Source organism: Amphiprion ocellaris, chromosome 14 (assembly GCF_022539595.1).
Source record: "Amphiprion ocellaris isolate individual 3 ecotype Okinawa chromosome 14, ASM2253959v1, whole genome shotgun sequence".
Classification (NCBI taxonomy): domain Eukaryota; kingdom Metazoa; phylum Chordata; class Actinopteri; family Pomacentridae; genus Amphiprion; species Amphiprion ocellaris.
The window spans coordinates 15,179,758-15,197,852 of record NC_072779.1 but is presented as its reverse complement, the minus strand read 5'-3'; the positions used below and the strand labels follow the sequence as shown (position 1 = coordinate 15,197,852).

At 41.5% G+C, this 18,095-nt stretch overlaps 1 protein-coding gene across 1 annotated transcript; it reads left to right on the top strand.

Annotated features, from left to right (window-relative positions):
* The first annotated feature begins 2,627 nt into the window (after positions 1–2,627).
* On the top strand, positions 2,628–14,733 carry si:ch211-284e13.4 (insulin receptor substrate 1-B). Its single transcript, XM_023298950.3, has 3 exons — positions 2,628–3,345; positions 4,793–7,945; positions 12,551–14,733. The coding sequence occupies exons 1-3, from the start codon at positions 2,997–2,999 to the stop codon at positions 12,556–12,558; spliced, it is 3,510 nt and encodes a 1,169-aa protein (XP_023154718.2). The 5' UTR covers positions 2,628–2,996; the 3' UTR covers positions 12,559–14,733.
* The last annotated feature ends 3,362 nt before the right edge of the window (positions 14,734–18,095 follow it).

The window sequence follows — 18,095 nt, the reverse complement described above, 5'->3', positions numbered from 1 at the left end:
TGCATTTAGCTATTAAATTTGATGTATTTTATATGTCAAATCAAAGGTTTGGAATAGAGGGGTTGACACAATAGGACATACTTCATGATCAGCTGTATTGAAAGTGCAGTTCAATGTGAAGAAGCAGTAACTCAGTAAAACTCTTAGCGCTTCACCATAACAAGCTTTGGGTTGGTTTTACTTGCTTTTGCTGGCGTGACTCTGCTTTATTCTGTAGTGGAACAATCCAATGAAAATGTGAGGATGGCTTTACATAATGCAACTTCTGTGCAACACCCCACACACACCGTAAACAAATGTAAGATTTACTCATTCAAGCATTTAAGCTGCACTGTGTCTCTTGTATACAATAAGATAATACTGTAAAAGTGATATTATGAAGCGATTAAAGTGTTTTTATCCAAATCAGAACACGAACACATCGTGTCTGCACTGCTGCATGTCCATGAGGACACCGTGAGCTTGAAAGTAATTCTTAATTCAGCCACTAGCTGGGGGTTGCTATGAGGACAATGTGATCACTTTGACAGAATGCCGTGCCAAATCTTTCTTTTTTTTGGCACTTTGGTGGTGCAATCACACCCCTCAGATTTAACCACAGACTGTATCATCTACATTATAAATGACTCTCCTTTAGAACTGCTGTTCTGCTTAGCTTTTTCCATGTCAAGAATATTATTGGCTTGGCATGTGTCATTATTCAGTGAATATCCCATCTGGGTATGTATGGATCAGAGTACAAATAATCACAAAAAGTACCCCAGTGCATGTTAAAATGTTGTTCTCTGCCATACTGTGTGATCTGGGAATGCTGGTTTGGCTATTCTGGTCCCTTAGTGTGTTTGTTATTCCAGGTAAGCCTCTTAAACAACAATAGGACAGTTAGCGCAGTATGTTGCAGGATACACTCTGCTGTTGAGTATGTTTGACTTCTGTTTATTATCATCAATTAAATTGGATTTACTGCCTGTTATCATCAATTCAACCTGGAATTTCTTGCAACTGATTGTCAGGGCTACCAATTTGTGGCTGGTTGTTGAAATAAATTCATCTAATATAAATTGAGCTGAAAAGGAATAAACAACTAGACTAATTGGACACTAATAAAGTCACATTATTGCATAAAACATTGCAACACAGCTTTCTATCACTATTATGAACATCTCAAATCTTTCATTTGGGAGTTGTTTTATCATCATATGCCCACTGTGTCTATTTTACATGCTAATGTGCTTTTTATCTGGAAAACACGCACATATGCATTCGATGGCTGCAGCACTACCCCAAAAATATACTCGGCCCATAGCTGCATAAGCCGCCACATCTCAAACAAAATGTTCTGCAGTTGTTTTCCTCCAGTCTTTGTACAGTTGGTAGGGTAAAATCCGGCAAAAAATGCAGAATTACACAACAGAAACTCTCCCATCGTCCGTATGATGAGGGACGAAGTGTTCCTCGGCTGAACACCGTGTTCCTCTGCGCACCTCAGCAGCCCTGAAGCCCCCCTGGCATTTGACTGGCACCGGCTTGGAGGTGCCAGTCTAGGAAAAGCGGAGTCAAGTCAGCGGCAAGGAGGCGGAGAGAGACAGGAAGCTGAGCGGGCGGTCTTTCACTATAAAGCTTCAGGATGGGTGATTTAAATTTGAACCATGACCTTGATAAATAATCCCTATCAGGGTTATTAGAACAGATTTTACTCTGGAAGATCAGCTCTGTTAGTGACCAACTATCAGGGATGTAGCAACAAAACCGATGACAAGCTTCTTCTACTAAATGCTGCAGTAGAACCACGTACTGATACAGTATTGGCATTAAAATGCTCCACGTTTCACGTCTGTGTAATAACAATAACATCGGAATCTGTTTTATTGTCAGGTAGGTTTTGTACATAAAAGGAGTTTGTGTTTCATAAGAGTAAACACTGACAAGTACAAATATTTACAGGTGAAAAAGATTTTTTTTAAAAAACAGCATATATATATATATATACACACACACACACACACACACACACACACACACACATATATGTATATATATAAACCTAATAATATTAATACTAATACTACTACTACTAATAATAATTTGCCTTGCTTCATTTTCATTATTTCCATTATTGCGATTATTAGTGATATTATTGCTACAGTATTTCACAGTGATCATTATTATAACTAGAAACCAACAATTATTACCATTGCCAAGTATCACAAGGTTGTCATGTTAAATCAAACTGTGAAAAACAAAAACTAAAAAGAGTAAGGTCAAAAGATAAAAATAAAACTAGAGAAAGTGTTGAGAGTAGAGAACTGATTGGAGCAGACCTGTTATAACTCCCCACTCCTCTAATCTTTGTGATCTCATCTGTAAAGAAAAGATCTTTAGGAGGACTTAAACACTGTGACAGTGGCTAGATTAGGTAGTTTTGGTTCCTTACTTTCATGGACAAACCCAAGCTTCTCTATACTTCTTGTGCTTATATTGTGCTTGTCTAGCTTGCCATTTTATTCCTTGACCAGGAAAAATGCCTGAATTAATTTCAGATTGAGAACAGGCCTTCTTCAGTTCATGGGGTTTTATTTTGAAGGTCTTCTCCGGCACTTGTATTGCTATCGTGTCTACCTTGACGCTTTGGGTACAGACTGGCTGTGGGCAACCTCAGACAGGTGGAGGAGACGTCCTTAAGCAGCTGAACTGCACCGTGCTCGGACTGAGGACTGGGCTGGGCTGCAGGACCAGCAGCGGTGGACGCTGTGCGCGCTCCGGTGCGCGGATCCTCCTGCAGCTGCTGGATTCACAATATGAGACCAGATCCAAAACATGCTTCGGCTGATTTTCCCATCCTGAGCCTTCGCACACATGCTGGACACTTAAATGTGGACGCGGGGAGGACGGGGGATGTAGTTGCGATGGAGAAATGAGGAGCACGCATGGACTTGAGGTTTTTCCCTGAGATTATCGGCTTTTAATATTTATCTCTCCCTCCGTCTGCCTTGGCCATGGAGAACCAAGCAGCCGAGCCGCAGAACTATGAAGATGTACAGAAAAGCGGCTATCTCCGCAAGCATAAATCAATGCACCGGCGATTCTTCGTGCTGAGGGCGGCCTCGGAGCATGGTCCGGCTCGGCTTGAATATTACGAGAACGAGAAGAAATTCCGCAGTAAATCACCTGTGCCCAAAAAAGTCCTGAACCTGGAGACTTGCTTCAACATCAACAAGCGGGCGGATTCCAAGAACAAGCACATGATCGTGCTTTATACCCGCAGCGAGAGCTTTGCCATCGCTGCAGACAGCGAGGAGATCCAGAACGAGTGGTACCAGGCGATGCTGGACCTCCAGTGCAACTGTAAGATATGAAAAGTGTGCTGTGATTCCTTCTGTCTGTTTCTGCATCAGGCCTATCCTGCCCTAGGCTGTTTGTTCTCCATACACTATTTGGCTCGGCCATTCCTGATTGTTCACTGCATCTACAGGCTCCAATTGTTTGGGTGTATTTATTTTATTTATTTTTTATTTTTTGCTGCAGATCTAGTTTGACCGTTTCATTTGAACAAATTAATGCAAGTAATGCAATTTGGGTGGTGTTTTTTTCTAAGAGGCAGGTGGATGCGGGGTAGACCAACACGCTATGGGCGGCATGTGCTGTGTGTTTGTGCAGCACATTCTCAATCAGGTTTTTTATAAAGCTGCGGATCATTTTCTGTCAGAAAAAAGGGAGGAAAAAGCGATTTGATGCATTAATCGGCATCCACATGCAATAACATGAGCCGATCGCCTCTCGTGAATAAATTGCAGCCGTTTTCCTCCGACGGAGTGTTTTTGCATGGCGCAGTGGGCATATAGCAACCATCCAAGGGATGCATCATATAGTAGTAGCCTATCGCGGTGCACTCCGCTGGAGCCCGTGTTTTTGTTTTTCTGCACAGCTCTGACTGCCGCTCGCCTAACCTACATTTGTGTTGCACGGTGCTGCTGCTGGTAGGGAGGAGATGGCATCGTCAGTGCACGCTCATTGGAAATTGTGTTTCTGTTGGTTATCCTCGTGTTTATGTTGTTATCCTTATGCTGGAGCTGAGCAGCGAGCAGCACCACCACCCACCCTCCCTGTTACCGCTTTGCATTTCACTGGGATGAGGCTTGATGGGCTTGCCCAGCTCTAATATGTTGTCGTGGAACCCTAAACACATTCACATTAGAGTGCAGACCCCCATTTTGTTGGAGGCTCAGGGACAGCCACAATAAAACATAGTTAATTTCATTTAATTGAGCGTGTATGTGCTCATAATGTGGTAGAGGGTCGTGCAAATAGAGCTTTGAGCACGTTAATATATTACAGGCTGTGATGGTTTCTGAATGAGATGTTTTTCTGGAGGATGGAAGCAAACCAGTGGATTTGTTACTTGTTTAGTTGAGATAACAGTGAGTGCAAAAAGAAAAAAAAACTATAACTTTGACATTTGACTGGCATTGAAGTGAATTATAATGCATTGTTTTACAGTGGAGCATGCCGCTTTTCAATGTGCGTATTTTATACCACCCAAGACTTCATTAATTATGAGCTGTAGTTCAAAAGTGATGCTGATGTGCAGCACAGCTGGTTGGCAGTAGAGATTCATGCGTGTGGCAATTAAAGAAGTAATATATTACTGTCACCTGCACTGGCTTGTCAGTTTGGCTTTGATCAGTGTTTCAGAAGGTTGTGTTTGAAGTAAACTTTCAATTTTTTTGCATTTTTCCTGTCTAAAATGTGCTGTGTTTTGATTTATTTATAAATATATATTTTGTTTTTCTAGGTATAACTCCAGAAGACTATGGCAGTAGTGGAGAGTGTAGCTCTCCGTCTCCTGTTCCAACCTTCAAGGAAGTGTGGCAGGTCAAGGTTTGGCCTAAAGGTCTTGGACATGCCAGAAACTTAGTGGGCATCTACCGGCTGTGCCTGACTGACAAGACAGTCAACTTTGTCAAACTGAACTCTGATGTGGCTGCTGTGGTGTTGCAGCTAATGAATGTCCGCAGGTGTGGCCATTCAGAGAATTTTTTCTTCATCGAGGTGGGGCGTTCGGCGATTACCGGCCCCGGAGAGTTCTGGATGCAGGTGGATGACTCTGTGGTGGCTCAGAACATGCACGAGACCCTGCTGGAAGCCATGAAGGCCCTGAGTGAGGAGTTCCGCCAGCGCAGTAAGTCTCAGTCTGTGGGGACATCGTGCGGAGGGGGCACTGCTTCAAACCCCATCAGCGTCCCAAGTCGGCGCCATCACCCGAATCTGCCGCCAAGCCAGGTGGGCTTCTCCAGGCGAGCGCGCACGGAGACCCCCGGGACAGGAGGCAGCAGCACAAGCACCTCACCTACATCACGCCACGGGTTTCCAAGGGCAAGAACGGCCAGCATTGGAGCCAGGTCAGAGGAAGGTGGAGCAAGTGCCAAAGGGACATGGGCAAGCTCCAGCCCTAGTCTTAATGGATCCTGCTCAACTACGCCAACACTGAGGCCCAAACCCACCAGGGCCCCAACCCCTGCTAAAATTACCCTCAGCCTTGCACGCTACACGCCCAACCCTGCTCCATCTCCTGCACCGAGTCTGTCCTCCAGCTCTGGTCATGGCTCAGAGTGTGGCTTGGTGGGGGCAGCAGTAGGAGGCATGACGATCTGTTCCTACCCTCGTGTTTCTCAGAGAGTTTCTGTTTCAGGTTCACCCAGCGACTATGGCTCCTCCGATGAGTATGGATCCAGTCCTGGTGAACACTCTCTGCTCATCCCCAGTCTGTCTGGACATCATGTTCATGGAGAGGGCCCTTCCAGTTATATAGTCATGGGACAGCGAGAGGGTCTGCTTGGTTCTCATCATCGCTCCAAAGGCAGGCGGATTCTGAGGCGCTCATCTAGTCGGGAATCTGAGGCAGAACGCAGACTGCTAAGTAAGAGGGCCTCGCTGCCTTTGGCATCCCATGAGCGACTGACCCCACATAGAAAAGATGAAGATGATGAGGACGATGAAGAATACGCCATCATGTCGCAGAGTGCTAACAGAGAGAGAGTTGATTTGCACCACGGCTCAGGGAGTCTGGCGGCTGGGGTTGGGCAGCTTGATGCAGTAGGGGAGAATAGGAAGAGGGCTGACAAAAGCAGGGGAGGAGTGGACACAGGAGCAGCTGTGGATAGCGGCTATATGTCAATGTTGCCTGGAGTGACATCTCCTCCTGTTTCACTCTCTCTTGCAATAGGTATGTCAGATGCCAGTGCTAAACCCGGGGCTGATGATGAGTACATGGCCATGACCCCCAACAACAGTGTATCCCCTCCTCAGCACATCCGCCAGCCCAGCTCAGAGGGCTACATGGTCATGTCCCCCAACAGCAGCAGCTCCACAGACCTGCATGGACTGAGCATGTGGGACAGCAGGGCCAGCATGGAGAGTCGGGCTGCCAGCGACTATATGAACATCTCTCCTGTCAGCAGCCGCTCTGCCTGCAGCACGCCGCCTTCCCACCCAGAGCAGCACCAACTGCAACCTAAAATGTTCAATTCCTACTTCTCCCTTCCACGAGCTTATCAGCATACTCTCTACACTCGCTTTGAGGAAGACTTAAACAAAGGAGAAGGGAAAAAAGACAGCAGTGGGCATGATAGTGCTGGAAGGGGAGGGGGAGTGGGATACAGCAAGAGAAACAAAATTGCAGTGGGCCCTGCAGGAGGCTGCCAACTCTCCATGTCTTCCTCGTCTTTCTCCTCTAGCTCAGCCAGCAGTGAAAGCCTTGAAGACAAGTCCATATCAGCAGGGAGAGGGCTAAGTTTGCTCAGAACTGGAGCAGAATGCAAGAGTGCGGGAACATGCACAAAAGATGGGCGTCCCCACCAAAAACGTGCGTCAAGTAGTAAGAGCCCAAAGCAACAAAGGAGGGGTCGCCCCCTCAGCGTGTCTTCAGACATTACTAAAGCAAACACCCTGCCCAGGGTTAAGGAGAATCTGCTGCCATCTGTGTCCCAGAATGTGGGTGAGTATGTCAGTATTGTCTTCAAGGAGGATAATAAATATGACGGAGGACGAAGTGCAGGGTCTGAGCGTGGACAACCCGTGATCCATGGAACCCTCCGACCCGTGAACCAACCACTCCTCTGCCACGATAATCCTGCTAACCTTCCCCGCAGCTTCTCTGCCCCGTTGTCCACCTCTGCCGAGTACGTCAGCATGGATTTAGGGAAATCCTCAACACCCCTGACTCATGTTAGATCCACATTCAGCACCCCACAGAGCCCACCAGCTGTTGCTCCCAAGGCCCGACATGAACACAGCACATCCTCTCCTCTGGCAGCAGAAGGCAACGTAGGGTACAGAACAAAAGTAAAGATGGCAGCAATGCCAACAGATGCTTCTCCTTCATTCACGGACAGCAAAGGTTCAAATCCCAGCATTTCAGCAAGACCTGCCATTCACTCCGGTCAGTCGCTATCTATGGAGCAGGAGACAGGTTTGAGTTTTTCACCAGTCAAGTCCTTCCAGTCTCCTGAGCGAAGCAGCAGATTGGTCAGAGGTGACCAGCAGGGCCACTTGAGCCACCGCTCAGAGACGTTTAACTCTCCCCCCTCCCTACCACGCCACGCACCCTCTTCTACCTCCCTCTTCCCAGAGGGCAGCCAGGCAGCAAGCCATCGGCATGGTTTGGACTGCTCACTTTGGGAGAACGGGCAGGCTGCTAGTTTGTCTGCCACACCTCCACCACAAGCCTCCACCTCATCTGCTGAACAAGGCCTTAACTATATTGACCTTGACTTGGCCATAAAGGAGAGCCCTCAAGCTGGAGTGGAGCGTACTTCTCCCGCCTACAACATCGGAGGAAGCGCTATGGGTAGCAGTGCTGGCTCCATCCTCAACACTTATGCCAGTATTGATTTCTATAAGTCAGAAGAACTGAGAGCACACCAGAACAGTAGAAAGGATGGTCAAGGTAAGAGACTTCAAGTCCACCTCATCCTAAAATATCTGTTAAACAACAGGTAGTCCTTTTTGCTCTTCAATCTAACTGCGATACATTTTAGTGTTCAGAAAATGTTGAATTATTGTAGAATCTTGGGCTCTGCATTCATTATAGTTGCAGATATCTTGCATAAGGCTGCACAGTCTGTACCTTCACTTATTCTTCTTATAGACAATTGGGTTAGTGATGTCAGTTCTCGCCCCAGAACTGAAGAACACAGTGGTTACCACAGCAAGCAAGGCAGGAGGCAAAATCATGTCTGTGAAAAATTTCTAGCAATTAATACAATAATTGTATCAGTATGGAAAAGATTTAAAAACTAAATTGTTTCTGATGTGATCACTGATATTACAAGGTTATCTTGGGAGGAAAATGCTTACTTGTTGGCGTCCAGATAGGATTCAAGCATCTTATATACCTTCTCTTCATTCTGTCGAACAAGCTTAATTGCTTTTGACAAATGATTTCAGTCATTTCATAGGAAAAAAAAATTCACAAGTACCAGATTTTCAAATGCACGTAAGTGCTGCTTGTCTTAGTTCTCCTAATAATAATAAAAGATGGCTGTTCAAACACAACAAGCAGTTTGACTTTGCTGTATAGATATTTTCAGGCATTTTATTGATCAAAAAATTAATGGAGTAAATAATTGGCTCATAACTTGATAATCAAAACAATCATTAGTTACCGCCCTAATTGTCATTGAGATAGGTAGAAGGCCAGACTGTATAATTCCTGGTAATATTTGTCTAATTGGACGCAAACTTTTGATGTGACGTGCATAATCTGCAGACATAACTCTCGTCTGGGTCTTAGTCAGTCCTTCTCCTTTCATCTCTTACTGATGTGTACCTTGGCTTCAAGCTGGTGGGCAGCACCATGCTTCCAGTCTGAGGGGTTGTCTGTAGAGTCTCTTATTATCGCAAGTGGGTGTTCAGAGAGCAGAGCCAATTGATTTGTCTGCTGGTAATGAGCCATTCCACATAAATGGAGGTAGAGGGGACAGAACATGGGCCAGGTGTTTATGTGTGGGTGTGCTGCTGGCTGCAGGATTTCACATGGTCGCTTTGAGGTTTCCCTCACATTGCACAGATGATGATTATCAAATGGTTAATGTTAATCGCTGAAGTTCATTTTTGACGGATGTGCACTGACGTACATGAGAGATCCATTTTTTTTACGTCTGGAAATAAAAGCTATGAGAGGCAGGATGTTGAAATGAAAATAGGCAGGTAAATATAAATATTAGTCAGAGGACTAAATGTAAATGGAACAACGTGTGCACCTTTTTATTCAAAACATTTCCAAGATTGAGTTATGTAATTCTGTTTATTTTCTAGATGTACATATATAATCATAATAATTGCCTCTGTATTTCAATTCAGCAGAGTTTATTTATGCGTTTAACATGCATAGCAAAATAAAAAGAAAAAATCAGGCTCTGTTAATATTCTCTAAATTACTCTTTCATGTAATTTTTCACACTATGATTAATGATTGAACATGCCTCTCCTGTATGAGCTACAAACCCACCTGCTCTGCTTTCATTAACTGCAGTCACATTCTAATAATTAAGCTTACTATATGAGGCCTGTATAGGGGGTGAGGGTGGGGGCTCTGCTGCAGCATTGAAGCTCATATAAGCAGTCTTGATTCTCAAACGTCCAATCAACGTTGAAATTATTTTGCTAATATCACAATACTCCACTTGTTCTAATTCAAATTTAATTAGATGCTCAAATTAAATGTTCAGTGCAATTCCATAATAAGATTAAGATGTTTATTTGCGCCCTATGTTTTTAATTGCAGCACTGGCACTGCTGCATTGTGAGCGTTGGTGTTCATGTGGCTGAAGACGCTTCGGCTCCACTGAATCAGTTTACTGTCTGGGAGAGATGAAAAGTCTGAGTCAACTTAAATCTTTTTAGCCACCCAATGTTTGCAAATTGATCCACTTACAGCAACATGAGTCTTTATTAGTGACCTACACTGCAGTCTAGCTCACAGCTTGGAACCAAAGACCTTCACATACTCAACAAGTGAGCATGAACCAGACAGCCTGAAGCTGGAATCTCTTCATTCTTTAAAATGGACAGAGTAGGTGGATGTCTACACTCAGCTACAGCTTTTATAGTTTAATGCAATGTAGTACAGTAGTCTTGCCATAATTCCTAGTTTCATAGAGGTTACAATGCTTAAAAGTGTAGGTTCAACTCTACATACTTAACAAAAATGAAATTATTTCTCCAAGGACAAATGGTGAAGTGGTGGACACTTAAGTGCCTGGCTGGAGTGCTAACTGACATACCATGATCCATCGTCCCAATAGCCTGTTTTAATGTTTCTCTTATCTGTGGCATTGTGCATATTGTCTCATTTGCAGATATTTCACAATAAAGCTATATTTTAAGACAGGTAATAGTCACTTGTCAAAGAAGTGTCTGTGTGATGGTCACATTCTCTAATCATTGTAATTTATAGTCTCACTTGACAAAAGGTGTAGAGAATCTGTTACCATTTGAACAGCTTTGAGTGCACAATTTACTGAATTCAACCTTTTTCTAAAAAAAATATCATTTGCATGCTGCGTTTCTATTTCTGTTCAGTGTAGTATAGAAGTACACGCGCGCACACACACGCACGCACGCACGCACGCGCGCGCGCACACACACACACACACACACACACACACACACACACACACACACACACACACACACACACACACACACACACACACACACACACACACACACAATTAATAAACTGCTCAGTGTGGTTGACCAACATGGGTTTTTCAATGGTAGATACCGATGACGATCACGTAGAGAGGTGGGCAGCTGATGGCAGATATATAATGCAGATATCCGTTTTTGTAGCAGCTACAGTATGTAACAGTGCAGTCACATACTAATGGACCCCCAATAGTGGGGAGTTACAGTAAAGAGTTAAACTGTCAGTTATTTTAATAAGAAGAAATACAATTTTAATATAAAGTTGGATGCTATTTTAGGCTAACAGTTACAGATCCATCCCAAATCACAAATTTGTTAAATGTTTTAAAACCATGACTCCTTGAAAGTAGATTGGAGGTTGGAAGTGCCCATTAAAAGGAGAAACGCAAGAACCATGAAGCCAGGGTTCTGAAATACTTAACTGAGAAGCGTGAGCATGAAAAGGAAGTGCAGCAAAAAGCTATGGAGAAAAATAACTTCAGTAAGACCATTTTTTTTTGAGCTGATTGAAGACTTGCTACATTACAATTCCCAGCTAACCTAAAGGCTTTTAGTAAAAGACCAGAATCAATCTAATTATACAGACACTAAACATTTTATATGCATATATCAGGAGCGGCCAATTAAATATAATGAATTTTGGCACGTTTCCCACAGTTTCACAGCTCCCACTTAGTATGACAAAACTGACACAAGAGGGAGCACTACTCTGACAAGGCTGCCACTACTGCAGACTCAACATTCATTTTTTGTTTACCAGGCTCGTGAAATAATCTGCAGCCGGTGAGGTGAACTAAAAGAACCACTGCGGATTTTCTCAAAATGACATTTAATCAGTCTGTCAGTAGTATGACGTTGTAATGATGAAGTAGCTGGAAGTCTCGAGTCAGCTACAGATGTATTCTGTACATTATTATGTAAAGGTAATGCAGTCTGATACAACAGTCCTGCAATATTTCATGCCTTTGTTAAGCTCATAACGTTGGTTGAGCGTGTTGATTCTGCTGTGTACATTAGTGCAAACATGCACGCACATATAGTATAATGTTGAACAAGAGAATGCAAAAAAATTATATGAGCATGAACTAATCTCCAACAGCCAGATGGTAAAACAAAAAAATGCACTACAGAAAACTGCAAACACACAAACAGTGCAAACACAATCAGCGTTAAAGTGCCAGACAATCATTTGGCTCTGACAGCCAACGGGGCAAGAAGCTACTCAAACCACAGTTTGATTTATCAGCAATGTGATCTGAGCTTTCCTTTATGCAATAATTGCAGTTGCATGGATAGATTCTTCTTTAGTGAAGTTATTTTAAGGAGAATTCTTTTTTTCTGTAGACAAAAAGGGAGAAAAAAGAAAAACCCAGCTTGTTGCTGCTATTGACTTTATTTTGCTGATATGATTAGAACTGGAACAGTGAGCACTTTGTTCTGTTTAGGTGCCTCACAAGGAGAAGAAACACTTTAAAATCCCGGGAGCTGATAAAGGTGACGCAAAGTCACATAATATTGACATCTGCAACAGTGTGCCTGAGACCAATCAGAAAATCCTTTTTCTAAAGATATCAAGCATCATGTGATATTTACCCAAGCAGCCAGCAGGAGCTCTAGATTAAACAAGAGCAATATGCTTTGGCAAATATATAATCTAGTCTGAACTGCTTTGGCTTCTGTAACAGTTTGTGTGTGGGGTGATCTACATTTGATTTACTGAGAATTACCGTGTAAACTATAGATGCACTTTTTAAAAAACACAAATTATTGCAGGAGACAAACCTTTGTGACAGAAAATATTTGATTGAAATTCTTGCCTGCTTTTGATTTTTCCTTCCAGACTGTTGATCTCCATCTTCGTCTTGGATCTGAGCGTGACGCCGGTGTGACAGCTCCACACTCGTTCCCTGAGGGGATGGTTGGCAGCCCGATCTGTTGCCACAACAGAACTGTACACTGGAGTCTGAACACTGAAACCCTGGAAAACTCATCCCCATCCCGTCTGCTGTTTTCTGTCAACCAAATGTGTGCCAAACACACACACACACACAAACACACACACACACAAACACACACACACACAGACACAGGGTAAGGAAAAGGTTTACTTTTTTGCCTTGTTTTGAATAAAAATGACATCTGATCATCTTTTAACTTGATATAGATAAGGAATGACAGTTTGATATGTGACACGTGAGTTCACAGTCGAGTTTTACCTTAATCGACGTTATTACAACACAAGCATTTCAATGAGACTTTCAGGGAATCGCACAAACAGCAAAAATTCAATCTGTGTATGTTAGTTTAAAACACATCAGCTTCTTATTGGTGCATGAGCCCGTCTATTGAGGTGTCAAGGCTCAAAATGGCAGCTGCTATGTTGACACGATCTCAGCTGAATTCAGAGTGTTAATTATTGGGTCCTGTGGTTTCCATTTTTATATTTGCCATTTATGCCACATCATTCTTTTTCAATATTAACTAAATGATGTTCAGGTGTCATTTTGACGAAGAGGGAAAATGCAGCTTGGCAGAGTTTTCTTACACGTGCATATGCTGCCACTGTAAGCACATTTGATTTTATTATATACAGTTGCCCAAAAAAGCCTTTATACTTGTCGACCACAGTTCTTGTGCTACTGAAGGACTTCGAAATGCGCTTAATTCCTGAGATATTGTAAAGTACAGTTTGTGAAATTGGCAGTGAAATTGTGTTAAACAAAATGTAGATATAGTTACCTGTCAGTTTCTTCAGACAATAAGATTGTGTGAAAATCCCACACAGCTTATGCAATCATTGTGAAATCCATAAGTGTAAATTCTGTGTTTTTCACGCAGATTTCAGTTATATCTCTAAAGCTCTGCATGTGCACTCACAGGACACACGTTTATGTAGCAGTAGTTTTAGAATATACATAAACTAATCATGTCCTGTCGTGTCATGTGGTTCATTTTCAAATGGTGCCATTATCAAGGTCTAGTCAGGGCAAACACAGTGGTATTTTAAGATATTTAGTGGATTCACTTATACAAAATGTGGAGTTCAGTGTTTGTTGGGAAAGTCAAGTAATTGCCTTGCATCTTCTTCTAAGCCAAAGTGGTCATTTTAACATAGACAAACAAGTCAAACCTTTAGTAACTACAACGAATAAACAAACAAAAAAGTAATTTCATTGGGTTCACTCATGCCATACTTGTTTTGGGGCTAAAATGCCACTGGAAAAGTTAGATGAAAGCTTTCCGGCAATCATTTCATTAAAGCGATTGATGTCGCACTAATTCTGCAGAAATGCAGCCTCACAGATGCACAACAGTGCATTTATTCAACGGTCAACACTGTATAAAGACGGCCAAATTAACATAACATTCATCTGCTATGCATGTAAACGGCTTAATCAAATTGGCGTCAGACATGCAGTAAGAACAGTAATTAGATTGTATGTATGTAAATGTCCTCACTAGGATGTGCTGAGGAGACATGACAACAGATTCGGTCATGAGGGAAGCTGAATATTAAAGTTTTAAACTGTGTGGAACTGTGTGGAAATGAATGGACTGAGTAGGAGAGCAGAATCTTACTTTAAATTTTCTAAAAGAAAAAAATGGCATTGCAAAGTAGTAAATTATATACACATATAATTTGCAAATATTGCAAATTTGTGAGTATTTAATTTTAGCTGTTCTTTATGATTGAACGAAGGGCTGCTCAGTAAAAGGGTTTTGCATGAGTGAAGTGAGTATTTTGTGTTTTCTAATGACGTTGCATTTTTAATAACAATATATGAGTTGAAGCTGACACATGACTGTCAAATCAATTACATGATGCCTGAGTCACATAGCCAGGCATGATGGAGATGCAACGACAGCCTTCCCAAAGAACGCAACATTAAATATCAAAATAAGAGCCATCTTTGTTCCTGCTGTATTGAACAGAAATTCAATAAATCTCATGGGGGGAATGAATCTGGGACGACAAAAAAAAAAAAAAAAGCCCCTTGTGGTGGTTGTGAATAGAAAAACCCAGTCTAGACATATTTTTCTCATAAGATCATAGAGATACAAATGAGACAAAATAATCATTTTTTTTCTTTTAGTTGATTACAACCAAATAAGATCTCACATTAATGCATTTTGAACCAGTGTGTGGCACAAAATCATTCAAAAAAAAAAAGTGTAAATACTTTTTTGGCAACTGAGCTTTTCTATTCTAATTCTATTTTATACTATAGTATATACTATAGCAAACAAGTAGAGCAACAGAAACTATAGTACATACTGTAGTTAGTTTTCCTCATTTGCATAACAGTTAACACAATTCTAATATAAAGTGACACATTACAGTGGTATATAAAATATACAGTATACATATAATGATTAATACTATATAGTCTAGATATCTATATACTCTTTTATAAAGTGCCTCATTTTTGATTGTAGCTGTTTTTACACAGGTAATCTTAAAATGGGTTGTGAAAATGGACAAAAAAAGGTGTTGTTTCTCTCCTGAGTCTAAATTGTGCATATGTTGATCTACAGAAGACAGACCAGAAAACTTGTATTTGGCTGTCATTCAACCATAATCAAATTGCCTTACTGCTGTGTTTATCAGAAACATGAAAACAATCTCATTTCTTTTTTCTTTTTTTTGCAGTGCCTAACACTTCAGCCACAATGTAAGCACACACCCTCGCTCTTTTGTTTGGCTTCGTCAAGTTGTGGTTCGGCCAAAAAAGAAAAAAAAAAAACAAAAACGCAAAACCAAAAAAAAAAAGGGAAAAAAGAAAGAAAAAGCTGAATCTCTCTTTCGCTGAGTAGTTTCACACCCTGGGACGTGTCCACTTCTGGCCCTGCTGTCCATTTATTTTACTCTCGTCTACCACCAACCAGCCACTTGTTCATCACGATGACCAACAGTCTGTTGAGGGTAGCTCAGAAAAAAAAAAATAACAAATATATCTTGTACATGAAGATTCTACATTGTGGAAATTTTAAATATAATATTTTTAATGACCTTCTGTACTTTAACTTTGCCTGTTTCTACACCAGGCAGAAATTGTTTTCAGTGTCTTGTATATAGAGTAAGTTGACAACTGATAAATCAGTGATAAAACAGAATTTACTTTTTTCTTCCAGAACATGTTGAATCCCAATACAGATAGGACAGGACGGGAGAACCCAGCTTCCTGGGCTAAAACACTATAAACTGTGTATAACTCTTATTATTTGGATGTGGATTCAGGTCCCAGAAAGTGTGAATCTTACTACGACTCTCTCAAGCTCTCTTTTTCTAACACTGGACTTGGTCTAAACAAGGGTTGTCACGATGTCAGATTTTTCCACTGTTATGGCCAAAAGATTCCCAATAATGATGTTGTTGTGACATCTATAGAAAATCTGAGTCAAAATCATCTCTAACTTTGTTTATTGTATGTTCGGTCTGTTTTTTAGCAAATTAAATACACCTAAAATATGAGTGTATGAAGGTGGACAGAGTCTGTAACTGCAACTGTACTGTATGTTGCTCTTATTATTTACTTGTGCATTATTACCTTCATATCAGTATTGCATTGTTAAAATATCACAGTTCTACTGATATATCGTGACACCCCTGGTCTAAACTACAAGGCAGTGCTATTCCGGCTCACATTCATTACCTTCTCATTAACATTTTGCTGCTGTTAAGGAAATTGCCAAAAAAAAAAGAAGTCTGAAAACAATTCAAAGATCAAAATCAGTCATAGATCTGATTTAAGAAAGCTCTCCTTTTCACTTGACGGCCATTGGGCCAAAAAAAAAAAAAAAAAAAAGATAAGTTGTTTAAATGGAGTCAAACGCTTTTTTTGGGTTTGTTTTTAAAGCAAGCGGTGTTTTCCTTACAGTCGTGTGACTTCTAGTTTCTGACTGGTTGCGTACTGTATCCAGAGCCGCTGATGACGAGTTTGCTGTACGTTGAATCAGGACGTGCTGGTAGTGAATCTATAAAGCTGTCTGCTGTATACGGTGTTGCAATGCCAAACTCTTCCGTGACCAAACTCCCTGAGTCCAGGGCTCTGGCTGTGTGTATACAGGGTACAAACAGAGAAGGCTTTCTTGATGTATTTTTGACACTGGTAGCTTTTCCCACATTTAGATTTAGAATTTTTACTTTTCACCGGGCTCTTGCTCGAATAATTGTGACCCTGCTGCTTTACCGCACCTGCTGTTACACTTAGAAACAAATATGCGTGTTTTAATCCCAGATATTTAGTCTCTTTAGACGTTCCTCACTGACTGACCGAACCCTCGACTCACATCTTAAAGGACACAAGTGCCTGTTTGTGATCACTGGTGTCTGGTCATTGATCAGTCATGTCTCAACACACAGGCAAAGAATTCAAGTCTTCCACGTATTTCTTTTAGTTGGAGATGTGCGCAAAATGTGGCCACACATTTCGCCTGCAAAGGACTTGTCTCTGGTGCCAAAGTTTGAAGTGTGAAAGGTGATCTTCACACTGCAGGCCTGTTACTACAGCTAATACAAAGGTTGACTTAGAATATCAACGTTTTTACAAATCTGTCAGGCACTTATCAGTCTGTTTTTAATCCTGTGAAGTAAAAAAAAAAAATTACTGATTGAGCACAGCACACTACTTCTACTAGTTAGTGTTCAATACTGAGAGTTTTAACGAATCCATTCAAATACTTGGACTAGTTCCACTTTTCTAACTTGTGTTACTCTTTTTGTTGAATTAATCTTTTATAATCTCTTTGTTATTCCTTCGGGCAACTCTTCTAATTGTGGATTACCGAGATTCTCTGACTGTACCTCATAATCTCAAGTCCGAGCAGATGTAACAGTTGGTAGTAAAGCCCCTTTGGAGAGTCTGAGAACGGTTCAGGAGGAACACATGAATAAGAGCTGTGGATTTGGATGAATAGAATTGAATATATTGTGTATTCAAAGCAACTTTCCATTCTCATGACATACAGCGGTACTACAAAATGCTTCTCATCTGCCAGTCATCAGCATTTTGAAGTATTTTGGTTTGGTGGGAATGCAGAGACTTGCATTGTCTCTTCAGAGTATTTTGTAAGAACATGCTGTTTGAAAACGAGGCACATAAACTGCTCAAAAGACTCTAAGTGTGGGAAATGATACTGTATGTACAATCAGGATAGCGATTATAATTACAATGGAAAGAGCATTGTATGTATTTTAAAGCTATTGATACTACTTTGATAATGATGTAAAATGTAAAAAGGCTGAACAGGAACTATAGGTATGTAAAGTTATACTGTGTATAGAGGAGTTTGCTCCAGGGGGAGGGACGGGCATGGGGTTCATTCTGTTCATGGCAAAAATTGTTTAAAACAGAATATTGATGATTCTTGTCTGTGATGTAGAC